We start from the raw sequence: 20,169 nt of genomic DNA on the forward strand, positions 1-20,169 counted from the left end.
CATCCTCAACACCCAAGTCCTCCCAAGGTTCAGGTCCCCACAGTGGACTAGAGTGGTGATTCTGCAATCCTGCACATGTACTCAGAGTTAGCATGCTGAACTATAAGGCATTAGATAAGGACACTGGTGTGTTGAACTGATTCAAGGACTTGGGCAATTCTCTTTACGCAGCCACCATTTCACGACAGTGCACCAAGGGTAAGATTTCTGAACAACTGAAATAGGCAATGCCTATTTCAATGCCAAGGGCTGATACAAGGCAAAGCCATGTGGTGGAGAGGCAGGCAGCCAGCAAGACTTGGGAACGCTCGGTGACTTAGGGTGAGCCATGCTGTGAGCATGAACAACTCCTATGCTCAGATGCAGCAGATTCTGGTGGGATCCAAAATAGTCCAACAGACTGCATCTGGTCTCTGGTCAGAAGTCACACCAACTCTCAATTAAGTGTGTTTAGGTTAAACTCAGATTACATGACAGATGGAACTCTTTAGTGCCAATTAGAGAAAAAAATACTCTCCTGCTTTAATTATCTCCTAGACTTCAAAAAAAAAAAAAAAGGTCAGGGGCACAGTGTGGTTAAGACAAACGGCCATACTAACAGATCTGAGATGAAAGGATCACTATTCCCCTTGTGCCAGAGTGAAATGCACTTCTAACCAATCAGCATGACCGAATTAACCTTTAACAGAACTTTAATTTGGAGGTTGGTGTAAATAAACCCTGTTCTTACCTCCAAAGACATAACTGTACATTGACTTACAAAGCTATTTCTGATTTACTATCATTTTATAAATTCACAACACCCATTTACAAATACATAAGGATGCTGACACTAGAAATAGAAAGGTTGCTTTGTTGACAAATATGTAGTAAACACACAGGCTATGTCAAATCAGCTCATGAAACTTCCTTTTGGAGAAGCAGATTTCTCTAACAAACAGATAAGAAGCTACAGACTCAGGGATGGAGTCGTGGTTTTATATCACTTCTCAATGTGGTGATTGTTAAAGTAAAGATCTATCTACGTGGAAATAGACACACTGTGTAGGAGAGGATGGGAGTGAGCATCTCCAGAGCACCTACTATGTGGACACCGGGTGCGCGCGGGGATTACCTTTAATGTCACGGTGAACTATACCATGCTCATGGAGGACGTTGATGGCGATGGTGATCTGCTTTGAATACAGCCTGATGACATGCTCCTGGAGCCCCAGTCTTGACACCTCTTCTAATGTGCCCTCGTCACAGTACTCCATGAAGATGTACATTTCTTCCTACAGGAGGAATAAGATGAAGCCCTGACTGTGGTGTTCCTTATAGTGAGAACAGTCTGGAAAAACCACCCAGGCTGTGCTCCAGAATCACTCTTCTTCCTAGTGGTGCGCCATACTGGCCATCCCAAGCACTGAGTGCGCTGTGCAGAAGATGTGTCTAACAGAGCTCATCAGGGTAAGAAACCTCCTCCAAATCACAGGGGATGTACTTCTAAAATCCTCCAAGATCAAGTCTGCCATATACTCTCAGACAGGGAGTCATAAGGCCTTCCTAGATACTATTAAGTACTGAAACACATCCTTTTCCAACGTAGACATACTTGTGAAAACATCAGAAATGATCAACACTCAACTCTCCTTGGAAGCTTCAGCTCTGCACCAAGACACTCCAAGTTATCCTCTCTTCCCTGACACGTGCATCTCTAAACCCAGGGGAAATGAATGTAAGGTTTTAATTTTCTGTCATTTTACAAAGTTTCCTGAACAGCAGAGACAAGTATTCAGTATCACTTAATGATGTACTGTGAATGGAAAGCAGGCACATGTCACGTGGAGGGGTGCTTCAGAAGGACCTTCTGACTGGCAGGACGGGTTTCAGTGCTTTGTAATGTCGGGTTGATGACTACAGTCTACAACTTACATTTTAGGAGGAACTCCTCTAGTTTCAGAGAGAAGGCAGAAATGATGTAACTCATGGAGATTTCCTGATAATTAGGCAAAGTTACTGTGCTCTGAAATGAGAAGACCTGTGATGTAGAACAGGACTCCATCGTGCACCCTCACTGACTCCTCACACAAAGCAGTGTGACTCAAGGCAGCTTACTCTGTGCAGCTCCACACCAAAGTACCGAACTAGATTGGGGTGCTTGATGCCCTCAAATATCTTCAATTCGTCTGCAGTCTCCTTGATGGTCTTATGGTCATTTGGTTGAAATCGAATCTGTGAAAGGAAAATTGCTGATAACTATCAACACCATCACAAACAAGAAACAGGAATGTCCTAAGCAACGAGGTCTATAAAGGTGTCTCTTTGACACTTTCATTGTCCAGGCCCACTGGCATATGGTCCTTGTGTATATGACTCAACTTACAGATTTTCTTTCCTTTGTTGTTCAAGAAAATTAAGAATGCTGTGTTTGAATAAGTGAGGATATAGCAGCTAGAATCACTGTTACAACTGTGAACATAACCACCCAAAACATTAAATATCCATAAGCAAGCTATCACTGGTGTTTTGCTTTGGGACAATATAGAAAAATCAAATCTGATTCTGCCCATATGAAGTTTACGGCTCTAGATTTTACAGGTACTGTGTTTCTGTGCCTCGTCTATGATTCCACTTGGTGCAATGTCCTCCACGTTCATCCATATGGTTGAAAAGTTGAGTACAGTTAATAAAACTGCCAGGACAGCAAGTTTCAAATTACAAAAAATGCGATGAGGAAGGTTAATTAGCTTCATTTACTCATTCCCCATTACCCACATGTATCAAAACATCACCCTATCCCATCAATATGCACAGTTACAATTTGTCAATTAAAAATTTAACACAAAAGGAAAAAAAGTTTATAACCATGTTCAAAAGAGGAGAGCCACTGGCCAGCACGAGGGCAAAGTGGCTGGGACCCTGTGGGTCAAACCTCCCATCTCCCCCTCAGCCCATCCACCTTCTCAGCCATGACAGGGCCCCTCCCTCGGCAACAAGCCCTTTCCCTCCCTCCCTCAGGCTGTTCTTTGGGCTTCCCCTACTCTTGTCAATCCACCTCCAGCTGTCAAAACACCACCCATGTCTGACGGTCCTCACAAATGTCACCTTCTCCCCAGCTCCCTGCACCAGGTCTTTCTCCTCCTGCGGCACTTCTCATACCTGCGTGGTCTTGACATACTCTCTCCCAACCCTCACTGGAATCTTCAGCACCTTTATACCCCACATCATTATGTTAGCTCAGCCGTCACGTTGGTCCTGACTGTCTCAATGCTAAGACATGGGCCTCAGGCCTACACACCTTGCCATGGATAGCACTTGTCAGCTGTGAGCAGGAGAAGCTTGTCTTTACTCTCTCATGCTGAGCAATCCAACTCAAGGGTCCCACTGAGCCAGGTGACTCACCTCCTTCATGGCCATCAGCTCCCCCGTGTCCACACTGATGCAGGTGTAAACCTTCCCATATTGTCCTTCTCCTGCGAACAACACAAACAGGCTGCTCGTCTAGTTAACACAGACAGGTTTAGTCTCTGAAGCTTACAATCATGTTGTCCATTACTTCTGGATGTATGTTTATATATCTACAATTATGTTCACTAGAGTTTAATTACTGCAAGACTCAAAATAGTTTTGAATGTCCCCTAATAAGTGAAGTCTCAGACATCAATGTGTCCTCTCTGTAAATATTTTTAAATAGAGAAAAACTGGCTTCAGGAAACTTCCAAAGAGACATCAGACAAGTGATGAGTGGCTTACACTTCTGAGCTCTCATGCCTCACAAGGAGATCTGTGTTGGGGTGGAAGCCAGTGGTCAGGAGCACACAGGCCCCATCTAACCTGACTGCTACAGGGGCCAGGAGCATGGGGGCAGGTATTCTCTTGTGTCCCCTCTGGGATGTCAAACCATAGGGATTTACAGCTGAATGAGATGGAGAATGACAAACTCTGTAAAGCACTTGACTGTGCCAGGCACTACCCTACTTGGTATCACCAAGGCCCTCCAGTTCCCTGAGGCCTGAGGTCCTCTCTCACAACTGTGTCTGCCCCTCAGAGTTAATGACCTGACAGATGGACACATTGAACAGAGACTATTTTCACTCCACCTTCCTTATTTTCCTTACCAATTTTGTTTCCTCTTTGCCATTTGAAGGTCACCTTCCTCAAGCCAACATGCATGACATTATCATAGGATTTAGGGGTATCACAAACTTGACCAATGATATTTTTTCTCCTCATTTCTCGATACCGCTTTTCTTCAAATAATCGGACTGATTTCTGGATAGCTTCTATGGGTCCTTGTTTAGAAGCAGAATCTGCAGAGAGACCCACAAACTCATTGGTCCTAGTCACTACAACCAAGTCAATTTCCAGTAAATACCAATGACAGTGGAGCAACAGACATCAGCATGTCATCATACTCAGATAACAGCAGGTGAATGGAAGGCCTGCAGAGTGTGTCTCTCCATGACAAGACACACTAAATAAACCCCCTGCTTGTTAGAAGTACATCTCCAGCCCACCCTCCTGCTGGCCAGCACCTTAGCAAACAGGAAAGCTTACCAAGTTACTTTCCTACATCAGTTTATATTTCAGTTCCCCATTATCTGCTAACCAAAAATCTAAGTTCCTTCAAACAGGATTCAAGGTCCTGAAGAATTGAGACCCAGTTTCACTTTTCTAGGTCTTTTTGTTTTAGCCCTTCCTCTTTTCTTCTCCTACCACATGCTCCAGATCTGTGAGACTGAAAGATTTATGGAACACACCAAATTGCTGTTTACTTTCCCCTTTCAAGATTTCTTAGTCTTGAATATGTAAATATGAATTGTAGTAGCTCTCCCAAGGGGAACAGTCCCAGTTTACCTTACCATAAATTGTTTCAAAAAGCACAGCAAAGATCTGGACTCTGGGGGAGCCATGAACAGACCCTCCATCAGGATCGAGCCTAGGATGTCTCCCCTACCTAAATCCTAGACATACATGTAATCTGTCACCAGGCCTGTCAAATATGGCACCAAAGCTCTTTCCTACTGCCATTCCCTTTTTGAAGCCCACCTTAGTCCAATAAGTATTATTAATACTGAATCACCTGAACGGGCATTCTAACTGATCTCCCCAATTCCTCCCCAATTCAGGCTAGCAGGGCAATCTACTCATAGTGTTTTCTAATCCCATCCTCCCTTTAACCAAATATACCAGCTGCTCAAGAACCTTTGAGAGCTGCCCACCACCTCTTAGATCACTAAAGACCTCACCCCTCGGATTTCACCTGCATTTACATCCAAACCTGCCAGTCTAGTCCCACTGGACCATTCTGCAGCTATCAAGCCTCAAAGTATGTTTTTCTCCGTATTTTGCCTCTTGCTTTGTTATAGACTTGTCCTCCCTCAAGAGTCAGGTCAGGGCTGGGGATGTAGCTCAGTTGGTAGAATGTTTGCCTCGCATTCTAAGGCCCTTGGTTCAATCCCCAGCACCACAAAAAAAAAAAAAAAAAAAGAAAGAAAAAAAAGTCAGGTCAGTCTCCTCCTTCCATGAAATCCTCCCTAACCTCTATAGGTCCTGGGGACAAATACTCTTCTGATTGGTCATACATAGTTCAAAGGGGTGCTGTGCTAGGGAGAGCTCTGGCCTTAAAGACAGACGTGTATTCTAATCCCAGCTGTATCGTTTACTACCTTGGCCAAATTATGAGGTCTTTCAGAATCTGTTATCATTTATGAAATGGGAGAAACATTTTTGATAGCTGTGACAAAAAATACATGAAAGCATTCTGTTGATCATAAAATGTTAGACATTGAATTTTCTGCTATTCACATTTCTGATTAATACTGATTGATCACCTACATCATTTCAGTTTTTTCCCTCAACTTTTCAATATAAACAGCTAATTATACTAAGCTGCTTAAGAATATAAAAAGCTTGTAATTTGTTAAACAGGAAACATCTACAAACAATTAACAATGGGAACTGATGTCAGAAGTATAAATGAGATCACAAAATATTAATGTAAAAGGTCCAATAATTCAGAAGTTAAAGCAAAAAAAAAATTTTTTTTTTTTTTTTGGTACTGGGGATTGAACCACAGTGTACCACTGAGCCACATGTCCTTCCCCCAATCCCACCTTAAAAAAAAATTTTTGAAACAGGATCTCACTAAGTTGTCCAGGCTGGCCTTGATCCTCTTGACTAGCCTCTTGGTGATCTTCTTGGTTAGCCCTCCAAGTCACTGGGATTATAGGCATGTGCCTTGGTGCCCACAGCAAGCTAAGACAATTTTAAATTGGAACTAATCATCTCACTCTTAGAAAACATTTTTAAGTTCAATGTCCCTCTTTTACCTTTGGTCTGGCTAATAAGTGTCCGAAGTTCCCAACTTCTTCGTGTTGACCCACTTGAATCACCTCTTGGATATGCTGGTTCTGCAAAAAGTATTATTTTTTTTTACACAATTTAAAGATTTATAAAATAAATATACTTGAGGGAAGACTGAAACACTGAGTGGCCATGGTTACTCTCCGGCCATCCTTTCTGGTGATCAGTTCCTAATGTGCTTGATGTGGGTGCCAGAAACTATTCCTATAATCAATTCTAGAAAATTGTACCAAACTCATAAGTTGCTATCATGTTTTTTTTAACTACTTCCCATAAATAACAGAAAAGAACACTGTATGGGTCCTGCATTCCTGGGGACTCCATTCAAGAGGCTGGTTTCGGAAACCCTGTCCTAATGCAACAGGAATAGCAACGTGTTGCTGGGCAAAGACACTGAGGGCTGCACTAGAATAAAATTTCAGCCTATCATCAACAAGTGCAGTATCACTTTGATATTTTTTAAAGTGAATAGGAGTACCCAACAATTAAAATATCAGCAATACTAATTAAAAAAAAAAAGTAGTCTCAGAATATGCAAAGCCAGCTAAATAGAGGCATCTATATGAAAAGTCAGGGTGTTGAGCACCAACCTTCTCATAGAGCCTAATGCTCCTGACCCTTTCTTCCTCTTTACAGGTGTTAACAAGAGGCACTGACTGAGACAGATCACTAGGCAGGTAGAGAATGTGGTCGACACCTTTAAACACTTACCGTCCCGCTCCTCTGTGGGGCTTGAGTGACGGCTCAGAGACCTGAACTGCAATTCAGCAGCTATGGAAGCCAGTCGATCATTTTCAGGGACGCTGGAACCCCTGTTTTAATATTTTTAACAATTGAACTATCAATTCAATGGAACTTAAAATGAAAGATCTGTGAGATTCTTCTGGAGCCTTGATTCTCAACTGGGGAAAATGTTGCCCCCCAAAGGACAATGGCAGTGTCTGGAGACAAGCTGGACTGTCATGGCAGAGTACAGTTGGCATCTAGTGGGCAAAGGACAATGCACAGGACAGTCCCACAAGAACTGCCACCCAAAAGAACAGAGCTGTCACTGAGAAAAGGTCCCCTTCCACAGGCTGTGAGGAAAATTCTGGAGCCAAAGAGAGCTCCACTATTATCCCTCCACAAATAGCAGGCCAGACCCACAGTTCCTGCCTGCAGAATGTCCTGTTTTACATTAACGCAGGACATAAGACGGGTTAACTTAAGTATGACTGACAGGCATGGGAAGCTCCATAATTTAAGCCCAGGTAAAGTAAAAATATGGCTAATATAGCTAATGTTCAAGGTTTCCATTAAATTATATTTATTTACTCAACCATACTTAATGTACTAAAATTATTACATAGTTCAAAAGATTCCAAACCTCTAAATGGTAAGAAAATAGAAGGGAATACCTAATGCTTTCTCAAGCAGTATTAGCAAAGCAAAAGTACAAGAGCAGGAAGCTTAATATATTAAATAGAACAAAGTTAATTAGTTGCTTTTCCAGAACAAAGTAACCAGAGTAATATTCAGCAACCAGAATGAACCCATAAGGAGTAAAAACCAGGATTAATTATAAAGGAAGTGTTAAAACTGCAATACAAAAATTAAAGAATCCAAAATAAATATGGCATTAGTTGATTAAAAAGGTTACTGGGTGTGTATTTTTAAGTGAATGATATAATGAAGTATGGTAGCATTTATGCTCTTTTCATTAAATACTAAGTAGTTGACAACACAGACTATTGGGAAAATTATGAAATATGTACATTTTTATGTTTCCTTAAATCTTCAAACCTAGTTTAGTACTTGTTAAAAAAGAAAGGGTGACAATTACTCTGCCATGTAGTTCAAAACCACAGGTGCTGAAGTGAAGGAAGACACCAACTTATTAGCAGTGCCACAGTCTGAGACCACGGAGGACTCACCCAACGCCTTTACCTTCCTGATTCCTACAGGCAAAATAAGTCGGTCCCATGTCCTTCAGAGAATTTTGCAAAGGTAAAAAGCAAGAACACACACTTTCCCTAGTGGTGTATCTGGGAATGTTTAACAACTACCTGTGGGGTGGGACCTGAGAGGGTAGGAGGTAGGCCGTGGAATTTATCAATTTCCACAGGGTTATAACCATTATAAAACTCTAGGCAATTAACAATCAGCTCCTGGGAATCAGCAGGAGCTGCTCCAGCAAATCCACCACAGCAAAAACATTTTTTATGCACAATGATGAGAAGTGAAGCCCAGAATAGGTATTTGTTAGGGCAAATAAAATCAATGAAAAATGCCCTAAAACACTGCAAGGTCAGGTAAAATTCAATTTTGGTTACTGATTCTCTAAGACAGGCAAAGGCTACCCACTGTGGGCTGAGAGCTGAAGTCATCAGTGTCACTGCCTCCCGTGGTACTCTTCACAAGCCCGGAGCATGCTGTGCCTCGGGCTCTCACCTATGGCCGGTGAGCCTCCGAAGCAGTGAGCCAATCCACAGCAGCTCTGTGGTCCACCTCCCAGGACCACCAGGATTACTGAGGCTCCCCGTGAAAGTGAGCAGTCATGTGCAGGTGGGAGTCTCCTGACCACCCCTCACATCTTTGCATGGTTTTGCTCTTTTAACTAGCCTCATACATACTATCCTAAAGCAAACTTTGCTCATTTGTAAAAACAATGAATTTCAAGATAACATATTATGCTATTAAAATTCTTGGATGTTAAGAATTGTCCAAGTATATAAAAACTGAACACAAATACTTATGAAATATTATTTGTGACATGCCCAAAAGAACTGCTTATGCAAACCATCAAGACTGAATGCACAGAAAGGCAAACTGCACGTATTTAACTCCTATAGTAAAATATAAATAAATGCCTTAAACCTCAGTTCTGTGGAGACTTTGAGACTGACTTTTAAAAAGTGAAATATTCTTTTCCCTTTCCAGTTCTGGAGAGGCCTCCTGTGAAGGAGGACGCAGTGAGTGTGGGAGCCAGCACCAGTCTGCTCAACATTCCCAGCCACTGTCTGGTGCAGATTCACCTGCCTTGACTCTGCATTGCATTTGTAAAGACAAAAGTGTCAGCAGCCACCACGGAATATGGAAGCATGTGTGCACCATAAAGTGCTCAAAACAAAACGAGGATAAATGAGAATCTGGTTCCATGTTAATTGTTAATTTTTTAGTTGACTGCTTAAGCTGTAAAACACTTATATTTTTAGGTTATTTAGGTTTTAAGGTTACATTTATTACTAAAATTAGGAACATTAATTATTTAATGAGAAGACTGGAAACATTTGTAGAAATTTTAAACTTGTTAAAATTCAAAAACTTTTCATTTTTAAAGGCTTTAAATCCTAAAGTCATAAGTCATCTATCTGCCAACTATGATATGAATCTTTTTTCCCTAAGAGCTGAAGACTGTAGAATTTCACTACATTTCATCTCTTGGTCAAATCACCCTCAACCCAAATAATTTTGTACGTCACCTTCCTTACCAGAAGACGGGATATCGACAGCATCCCATCTTTCTACCCAAGTATAGCAGAGGAATTCAGAGACCCAGAGTCCTTCATTAAATAAATCAGAAGAACTTGATAAACTCCTCTGCCAGGAAATAGCTAGAATGGAAGAGACTGGGAGTCTCTCCTTATACAAAAGACTAATGGAAGAGACTTAAATTTTTCTGAAGCTTGCCACATCTGAATGCTGTCTCTAATAATCATTTATTCTCCAAACACCATCAACTCATTTTCCCACTTTTGTATAACTGCTTCTAATCAACAATTATTTAAAATTAGGAAATTAGGTCAGAAATTGATACTTCTTAAAAAATTCATTGCCTAATGCCATTGACGGGATGCCATCTCTGTACTACGCTGTGACTGCCAGGGAAAGGCAGTGTCATGTCCCCTTCTACTGTGCCCAGATTCTTCCCTCTGATCCTCTATGGTCATTTTGGCTAACACCGAATCCAAAGAAACATCAGCATCAGGCACATGGTCTACCTGGCTGGCTGGTGCCAGAGTCTGGGACAGTGACGACCACAAAAGACCCTGAGCACCACTCAAGTACTAGAGGAAAGAAGCCCAGTGGTCCCCATGAGGTATCCTAAAGCTAAGGTCCCTGTGGAAGGACACATGAGGGATGGCAAGGACACATGCGCTGATGGAATGAGACTACCTGGTATCAGGGGCACTGCTGATGGGTTTGAGTGGCACAGAGTCGCTACCACAGGGAGCCAGGCGGCCGGTGGTAGTGGTGGCAGTGGCAGCAACAGGAGCAGCAGCTGGGCTGCCATGGCTCCGCCCATCCGAAGTCACGCTCCGAGCGCTAAGACGAGAAGAAAAGCTTCAGGAACACAGGTGAGAAAGCGGATGGACTTGCAAATGGCTTTCAATTAAAAATAAAACATGAGGAGAAGTGAAAAATATTTAAAAATACAAAATGCTGTTTGAGATTCATGTATGGGAAAAAAAGACTAATTTCAAAGGTTTTTTAAAAATAATGTGGTCCTTACTTAGCAAATCCTGTCAAATGAAATTAGCTTATGAAAGTGACCACACAGGGGAGACAGGATGCTTACTACCTCAAGACGCAGAAATGCCACCACATTCAAGGACATCCCTGTGAATGTACTTGCTCCTGAACCCACTTCAGTGTTTAGCTGCTTCATAACTAGCCAAGACCGGAAAGGTCATTCCAGCTTTCTCCACTTTTACAGAGATGTTCAGTACGGTTTTCCAAATGTTTACTATGCTACGCAAACTTAAATTTGTTTACCTAAGGTAATTTTTCAAAGACAGAAAAAGAAAGAATTATTCCAAGGCCAGAATACACTTAGTAGCTTGAGGTTATAAAGAAGCTGAGAAATTCAGTTATCTTTAAAGGTACAGGCCTGTTTTAAATTTGCATGTCTTTTTTGTTTGCAACTAAGGCTCTGTGGTATGACTTCAAGATAACACAAATAAGAGCTTTTAAGAGCATATGGAGAAGACAGAAAAACATTTAGCTCTCAGGGCAAGCAAACAGTTGTTTCCAGAGCATCGCCATGCACACCAGAGAAGAAGCCATAAAGGAAATGACTGGAGGAACACCAAATACCTGAATCCCTCTGGCGTTGGGATAATTAGATGTGGGTTAGGAGGGTCACTATGGCATCGAGGTACCTTCACAGGACGAGGGCTGTTCCGATGAATAGCTGCCAATGGAAATGGCAACAAATACGATTTGTTGAAGTGATCAATAGAAAACTGACACACCAGGCAATTATTAAATGTAAAGGGAATATGTCTTAATCTTGTCAGTGACCAAAGTAAAACCATTCAAGAGTAAAAACTTAATTACAAATATTACATCATTTTTTAAGTTACGAAAGCTATATTAAACACACAATTTTTTTTCACCAAAACCAATTTTTAAAAGATGTATACTGAACAAACAAATGATTACACTCACTTTAGAGGTAGATGAAAATGTGGCACTTCTCTAATATAAAGGAATTCTCTATGCTATCTATACTTAAAAAGATCTGGTCATGCAAATATTTCAACAGGCCCTACGCTGGGGGAGTGAGTCACTGTCACATTCTTGAGTACATGAAGTTTTATTTGATTCCTTTAAGACAAACCAAGTAGATGGAGTATAATTTAACTGTTCTTTTTTCCAGAGTATGTTCTCTTTTTCTTTTAAATATTATAGTAAAAGTTAAATACAGATAAAATTTAAAATGAAAACTTTAGAGATTTTACCTAGTGATTATAAAAATGCTGAGCATTCCATTTTCCCAACAACTTATGTAAACAGGAATGGACGTGTGTTATAATCTGTCCATCCTCACACTTTCCTCTCAGTTCTACTCACCCTGCTTCACCCCTGCTGGAGATTGAACTCAGGGCCTCGTGCATGCTCGGCAAACGCTCTACCACTGAGCACATCTCCAGCCCTGAACTTTTAACTATCTGATTTTACCCTTCAAGTTTTGTTTTTCCATGTCATATTTTCTCTTCACACTGATAATTTCAACTGAAATGGGAATCCTCTTTCTTCCTTCATGGTTTTGTTTCCTTCCTTTTAATAACATTACACAGGAGAGGTGGTAGCAAACTCAGAGAGATCTAAAATTCCCTTGTAAAAATTGCAGAACAAAACCCAAGCAACTATTAGCAGAAAGCGAGGAAATCTGAGTTTGGTTCCTTATCTCAATTATTCCAATATCGTTCGAGTAAAAGAAACTCAAATAAGTAACAAAGGTGAAAAGGACAAAGAGAACGGGGCTGGGTTGTGCAGTGGTGGAAGCTCGCCTAGCACGCACAAGGCACTGCGTTCGATCCTTTGCATCACATAAATATAAAATAAAGATATCGTGTCCACCTAAAACTTAAGAACAAATATTTTTAAAAAAAAGGAAAGAATAAACAATTTGATGAGGATGATGTCATTAATTCAGCAAAGACTGGGAAGTACTTAATCAAGAACTACTACAACACTTTCCCATGAAGGTATAGACATTCTGTTTTAAAAAGAGCAGGCATGCACACACACGTTTAATATTCTTCATACATGAAACAAAACATTTATTTTAAGAGTGTAAGCATGTTTATTTATTTATTTAATGTTGTGAAACTGACATTTCATTGGGAAGAAAACCCAAATGGCCAATAAATATAAAGCAGATGTTCAAATTTCACTAGAGGTCAACATTTATCATAGAGATGTTTTCATGGCCAAAATAAAGACAAGCCCATAGAGTAGTGAAAGAATTTAGTACAACCACGATGTCGGCAGTGTGGCCAGAAGAAGATGAATTAGATCTGAACCTGTTGACATGGAATTATTTCTACATTGTCAGATGAAAAAAGGAGAGATTAATATCCAAGATGAACACATTTTTATACAATAAATGCAGAAAAGCAACCCTATAGATGCTTGTATAATTATGTGAGCAGAGAAAGGTACGGTGAAATGTGCCTGTGCAGGTGCACGAATAAAGAGAAAACACAGAAGGCTGCACATGAGGCTACTGTCATTAGCTGCAGCTTACAGCACAAGAGGAAGAAAGCAAGCAGCAGCAGCAACATGACAGCTGATGTGCACTCAATTTCATTAATTTTCCTTGCCGGAGAAGAACACAAAACCAAAAGACAACTCTCACTGTGTACAGGACACTAGAGTGTTTACAAAATATTATTACCTTATTTACTCCTCGTTAGCAGCCCATTTTACACATTACAAGGGGAGACTCAAAGATGTTAAATGAGGCCCAGGTCACTTGCTGTCAGGCAATCTGACTCTGAGTTCAGTTTTACCATCCCATAGTGGCTGAGGGGACAAAGGACAACTTGAGCCTACAGCAGGCACTATTAACTGTCCCACCAACAGTTTGAAGTGACAGGCATATTCAAAGATCATGGACTCAAATACTACTGGTGATTACCTTTGCATTACAGCAATGTGAGTATTTTTCTTGTCTTTTATAATTTTTCCTACATCAAAAATATTCCTTAATGTACGTCCTCTCCATTTTTCTACATATTTTTTTTCTGTTATAATTGCTTTACAAAGAAAATACTGCTTACGCCATAAAATATTTTAAAGAAGATATGTGTACTGAATTACTGAATATGGATTCTTAGAAAAAATATTTTAAGAGATCAGAAAATCAAACTCTATTTAAGCCAGTTTGATGGGAACACAGTGGGCTTTGTATACAGCTCAAATAATCTTACAAAAAATAATCTCCATTTTTACAATAGTCTCGGTAGAAAGAGTTTGTATAAAATAAATGAGTCTCAAAGCTTAACAATCAATGATTAATACTTGTTCTTATACTAAATTTTCTGAAGCTAGCAAGTACCCTTTAAGAAATACAGTTCATGTTCAAAAATTTACATTTATAAATTATTTTTGTGTGATTTAAATTGTATAAAAGTTTTGGGTTTTCACTTTTGGATGCTTATATGCAGATACACTTTTGTTTTATTCAGATTGTATCAAGAATAACATGATACTTATTAGTCTCTTCTTGATATTTTGTTTTTAAAGTTTCAACATAGACTGTAAAACTATATAGCCTAATAATAATTGAAAACTGTAGTTAAAGTAATGTATACTATGCCATAACATTACTTATTCTTAAAAAAAAAAAAGTAAAAACAAATCAGAATTTACTACCAAGGAATGGGGAAATGGGTTCCTAGGAAAACTTGTGGAGAAAAATGGTTGCCACTCTTTTCCAGAAATAAGGGAAAGGGGAAGAGAAGTTATTCACCCACCTGCAGTGTCTTTTGACCTTTTCAATATTTCCTCCCCAGGAGCAAAGATTTTAAAAGGAAGAGTAGAATGGTAGTATTGATATATTTTTTTAAAAAAGAAGGTAGTTTCACCTTGCTAACTAGCAGGAAACAGCCTTGTGTTGATATTTTAATCTTCCTATTAATGTGGAATTCTCTAAATATATACCTCATTTCTATCGCTTTCACTGTCATTTCCCTAAATACTCTTAAAACATCTCACAAGATGACCTGCTCTTATCCCAACCGGTAGGCTCCAGGAGAAATGCTGGAACAGCTGTCTTACCAAGGTACAAACCTGTAACAGGACTGTGTGGCTTTCCTATGACGTGGCCGATGCATTCGTTCATCAAGGCTTGTAGGCTCTAGAAACCAAAGGGAAATGGGAAAGAGAAGAGACGGCAAACAGAGCCTGCATTACATCAGCAGTACAAGTTAGGTTTCCAGTACATTTAAGAGACATGCTACTAAAAAATAGGTTTAATCACAAATTAAACACAAATGAAATGTAAAAGAACACAGTACAAAATTCCATTTTTATAAATAAGCACAAATTAGCAGTCAATTGCCCATGATGCATTGATACACATAAGCAAAGGACTTCTCATGTAACCAACTCTATCACTGGGAAGATAAAATAAACAAATTCACATTTTAAAGAACATTTTAAATCTGATGGAATTAATCAGAATAGTGATAAAACTTAACTCAAGCATTACATTGAAGTGAAATAGCTAATCCTTACTCAGTTTATAAAATGCAGAAACTAATATTTTAGAAGTACCAGGGTTAACAAACAACTGGATACCAGATAATGACTTAATTTAACCCTATTGTGATTAAAAATAAAAGCATTTAAGATCTTGCTATGCTATTTAGAGTGTTCCAAGAACCATATTTATATATGAAAACACATAAACAAGAGAATAGAGAGTGATTGACTTCTTTCTTTTTATTTAATTTTTTTTGTAGTTGTAGATGAACAGAATACCTTTATTTTATTTATTTATTTTTATTTTATGTGGTGCTAAGGATCAAACCCAGTGCCTCACGCATGCTAGGTAAGCGCTCTACCACTGAGCTACAGCTACAGCCCCTCAATTTGTTTCTTAATGAAAGAAAATTATAGAATATTCCATACCAAGAAGTCATCTTCTGGCAGAGCTGAAATAAAGGCAGGTTCAATGGCTTGCAGAAAATCAAATCCTTGAGTTGCCCACCTGTCACATGAAAATGTTCAATAATCACAAACCCACCAAGGAAATGCTATAGCAGTCTCATATTACATGATAATGGAAAGTAATATAACTGGAAAATTACTCTTTAGAACTAAATACATGTTTTATCTTTATACAAATGCCTGTGTTGAGTAAGTTTATAGTAAAAGTTTTCTAATAGCTAACAGGATTTCCTAAGTATAGATTTTCTTTTCTTTTCTTTGTGGGTAGGGCAGGTAAAAAGGGACTGAACTCAGGGGCACTAGAGCACTGAGCCACATCCCCAGCACTATTTTGTATTTTATTTAGAGACAGGGTCTCACTGAGTTGCTTAGTGCCTCACTGTTGCTGAGGCTGGCTTTGAACTCTCGATCCTCCTGCCTCAGCCTCCTGAGCTGCTGGGATTATCGGCGTGCACCACTTAGGCGTGCAGCCTAAGTATATATATTCAGTAAAACAACAACAACAAAAAAAAAAAAAAAAAAACTGATCACTATCAAGTTTAGAATCCTCCTTGTTACACCACCTGCTCCAAAACTTCATATACCATATAGGTACAAAATTCCACCAACCCTAGACGACTCATGCAGAAGGCATGCTTCTGGGACATTACCTGGGTCTTGTACCTCTACCACTCTCACATTTAGTCAGGACATAATTCATCCATTTCCGGGCAAAGCTTATGTATTTGTCTCCTATCTTCTGTCTGAACTCTCCAGACATCAAACGAACAACTTCTTTATGGTACTGTAAGAAGATTTCAAGTACATCAAAATTATAAAAAAATTTATTATAGTAATGCCTACACACTATAATGTCATGTCTGCTAAAAATGTCATTATCTAAAACCAAAAAGTAAAATCCAATTAAATCTTTATATTCTGAACTGCATGAAGAATTAGTGTCTAAAAATGCAGTATCATAAAGAAGAATGTGTTTATGATATTAAACATCTCTTAAAGTTTTAAAATGTAGTAGAAAGCTGTTAAAACAAAATAAAAACCAGGCAATTATCTAACAATTTAAAAGTCAACTAAAATTTCCAATATTTGGCAGCAACGTACAGTAATATTCTTGGCTAAACTATGATTACAACAAATCAAGTTTGTTGTTAAATGAGTCTTAATACTTCTGTAAGTAACTTACAAAGCAGTTATTAAAGTGTACTACATTGTTCCTCTTATTTTACCTACCTCGAACCCAAAATTGTACCCCTGAATCATTGCTTCTCGGTAATACTGCTGCAAGGTGACAGATTCAGATTCATCAACTTCGGCATCAAACTCGGAGGTGAACATGTGGTCTACGCGGTCAATGGCATCACTTATTCTGTTGCAGAGCTCTAGTGCGTCATTCTGAAGAGTGTGAAGTCACGATGGACACAAAATGACACAAATCATACATTACTTACTGCATTTAAAAAGGAATGCTACATTCATCATCACACTGACATTAACTACCACAACACATTATGATCACTTTTAGTTAGCAAAAGAAATCACTGAATACAGAGGGAATTATATTATTTTCATTTTTATTTGTACTTGGCATTCTTTAACATTTTATAAAACACAAAAGGAAAAAATCCACTTAAAATGATAACGCCTAATTACAATCTGGTCTTTGATAGGTGCTGGTGTCTTCAATATTTCTGTTTATCAACCACCAGAAATGTTACTGGCACTGCCTGGAGATATTTTTGGTTATTAAAATGGAAGGAAGTAGAATTTAACAGCACATGGTGGGCAGAAGCCAGCAACGCTGCTAAACATCCCCCAATGCACAGGACACACCCGACAACAAGTAATTATTTTCCCAAAATGTCAACAGAGCAGATGATAAGACACCAGACTACAACAAGCTTTAATTGACTCCACAGGCAATATCACAACAGCTTCAGAATGCTCTCCCTTCCCACCTGTCCTTACACACACCTGTGTGCACACAGAATCCATCAGACAACTGCCCCCATATATGATTACAAAAATATATTTCTCAAATCATCAGCATTTCCCTGAAGCTAAGAAAATAAAATGGTTTTCACCCAGCATATTTCAACAGCCTTACCTGCTACTGTTACTTTCCACTGCATATATCAAAATCCAGCCAAATTAGACCATGCGATGGTCAGCACATATCCACCACCCTGAGCCGTGGACACACATGCCCAAATGTTCCTTCCTGATTTGCATCTTTTGAAACCCTTCAAGTTGCTGTTACGGGGCCCTAAGCCTTCGGGCCTGTGTAAGTTTTTAGGTCCTTAGGGTATAAACTCCCCAAGCTCAAGAATAATCAGCATCTTATAAAATCCTCACACTCCAGAGTTCATCAGCTCAGACTAAAATAAAAGACAAAAGTCTCCCGCTCTGCCACTGGTGTGAGACTACAATTTATAGAAGAGAATTATAGATAAATAAGACAAGTCAGATTGGTAGGGAAAAAAGCAAATGTCTTTCGAATGATTTGTCTCGTCTTTTCAGGGTTTACTTTTTTAAGAAATCACACCTTACTGTGACTGAGAAGACATAACTGATGGCTTGTGGGAAAATGTAGATGAGACCAAGACTGATAAATGCGTACAAAATAGAAAGTGATGAAAACAGAAAAAAATGGGAAAAGAATACAGGCTCATGCTTGTCAGAGACTTTGAAGGCCTTTGTGCCCATGTACAACTGATTATTTTCCCTATTATAGTTAATTTGGCTGAATCATTTGTTCCTTTTTGAAGGAGAGGGGTTACTGAGGATTGAACTTGGGGCACTTGAACTGAGCCACCTCCCCAGTCCTATTCTGCATTTTATTTAGAGACAGGGTCTCACTGGGTTGCTTAGTGTCTTGCTGTTGCTGAGGCTGGCTTTGATCCTCCTGTCTCAGCCTCCCAAGCTGCTGGGATTATAGGCACGTGCCACTGCGTCCTTGGAATCTTTTGTTAAACAAAGGAATAAATAAATCTTCCTTTAGATTACATGTCATTGATATGGAACTCTGGTAGTAAATCCTGGAAATTGCTAAAAGAGAAATTAATGTACATTAGGAATGAAGAGACCTAGAGTCCAGCTTCAACTTTGCTACTCAGCCACGTGACCATTATGAATTCACTTAACTGCTCGATTTTCACTCCTTTCCAATTAAAAAATTTCCTCAGTTCCAGAAAGGGTTGATATGAGGAAAAGTGTGTATTGGGGAGGGAGGGAGAATGGAGGGCAACTTCAGAGCTCCTATTCCCCAAATAACATTATGTCACGTCTCTCGACTCTTCCACAGCAGCATGCCCAAAGGTAGTCATCAGAGCTGGGGAAGGAAGAGGAGGTGCAGTACCTTGAGCTGCTGCAAAGCTCTGGCAATGACTGGCTGACTGGACGTTTGTTCCTGGCGTAGAGTCATAAGCCCCTCAATGGACTGCTGGAAGGATTTTCTGTGCATCGTGAGGTGAGCTGACTGCATGACAACTAGTAAAAGATTGTCCACCTACGAGGGAAATCAGACACAGGGTATGACAAAGACCAAAGGCTGCTTTCCCACTCTAGTTCAAACCTCATCCAAAAGCAATGTCAACCCCACAGCCACCGGGTCAACAACCACCTGACCAGAGAGTCAAGGCAAGCAAAGTTGCTCTCATAGAGCAACGCTCTGCAGTGGGCAATGACGTCCAGGTTTTCCCGCACAGTGGAGAAGAACCCACCGCAATACGCAGGCCTGCAGCGTTGACGTAGCTAGACCTCCCAGTAGTCCACACTGCTGGTGTAGTGTGGAGTGTGGGGGTGTGAGCATGGGCTCTGGAGCAGCATGTCAGGGTGGAAAATGCAGAATGCAGGAACAGGACAAGGATCAGATAAGGGGGCTTGTGTGAATCATTTAAGAGATCAAAACTGTATTATTATTATTATTTTTTTTGTCTAACAGAAATAGTCACTGCCGTATTTGAAGTTCACTGTTACAACCATCATTCTCAAAGTTCCAAAACAACCAACCAATACAGAACTGAAGAACAACAGTGAGGCTGAAAGGAGGAAAACTAAAAGAAACTATAACCACTCAGGAAAGGGACGATGACTTTCTGACTGTGACAGTAGCCCTGAGGAGGCAGGGAAAGCATTACTTACTGGATACACTTCTGGTGTGTCAGGTCTAGTGATTAACTGCAAGGGGGGAAGCTAGATTGATATTACCTGTCATGTTCCTGGCTTAAATGAGTGGGCAGCCTGCACCATCCCCTCACCTGGGGAGACAGAGCAGGTCTATGGGCCGGAGGGAGAAATAACGAAAGTGACTGGGTTCTGGTTAGGCTGACTAAGAGGCACATGGACACTCCCATCTCTGTCCCTAAGCTGGACTCAGGT

At 40.0% G+C, this 20,169-nt stretch overlaps 1 protein-coding gene across 5 annotated transcripts in view; it reads right to left on the reverse strand.

The window, feature by feature from the left end:
- The window catches only part of Map3k4 (mitogen-activated protein kinase kinase kinase 4), a 105,059-nt gene that overhangs the window by 6,113 nt on the left and 78,777 nt on the right, over nucleotides 1-20,169 (reverse strand). The window contains exons 11-24 of one of the 5 annotated variants that reach the window (XM_076858062.2): nucleotides 19,148-19,297; nucleotides 17,023-17,184; nucleotides 16,443-16,576; nucleotides 15,754-15,832; nucleotides 14,899-14,977; nucleotides 11,425-11,521; nucleotides 10,504-10,653; nucleotides 7,060-7,160; nucleotides 6,315-6,395; nucleotides 4,101-4,292; nucleotides 3,385-3,455; nucleotides 2,098-2,214; nucleotides 1,915-2,005; nucleotides 1,195-1,274 (exon numbers count right to left, since the gene is read on the reverse strand). In XM_076858062.2, the coding sequence (XP_076714177.1) occupies nucleotides 1,273-1,274; nucleotides 1,915-2,005; nucleotides 2,098-2,214; nucleotides 3,385-3,455; nucleotides 4,101-4,292; nucleotides 6,315-6,395; nucleotides 7,060-7,160; nucleotides 10,504-10,653; nucleotides 11,425-11,521; nucleotides 14,899-14,977; nucleotides 15,754-15,832; nucleotides 16,443-16,576; nucleotides 17,023-17,184; nucleotides 19,148-19,297 (1,506 nt within the window). In that variant the 3' untranslated portion in view covers nucleotides 1,195-1,272. Of the gene's footprint in view, nucleotides 1-1,114; nucleotides 1,275-1,914; nucleotides 2,006-2,097; nucleotides 2,215-3,384; nucleotides 3,456-4,100; nucleotides 4,293-6,314; nucleotides 6,396-7,059; nucleotides 7,161-10,503; nucleotides 10,654-11,424; nucleotides 11,522-14,898; nucleotides 14,978-15,753; nucleotides 15,833-16,442; nucleotides 16,577-17,022; nucleotides 17,185-19,147; nucleotides 19,298-20,169 lie in introns of those variants that run through there. The other 4 variants (XM_076858059.2, XM_076858058.2, XM_076858060.2 and 1 more) reach the window with 4 other exon arrangements.

This window comes from Callospermophilus lateralis, chromosome 6, assembly GCF_048772815.1.
Source record: "Callospermophilus lateralis isolate mCalLat2 chromosome 6, mCalLat2.hap1, whole genome shotgun sequence".
NCBI lineage: Eukaryota > Metazoa > Chordata > Mammalia > Rodentia > Sciuridae > Callospermophilus > Callospermophilus lateralis.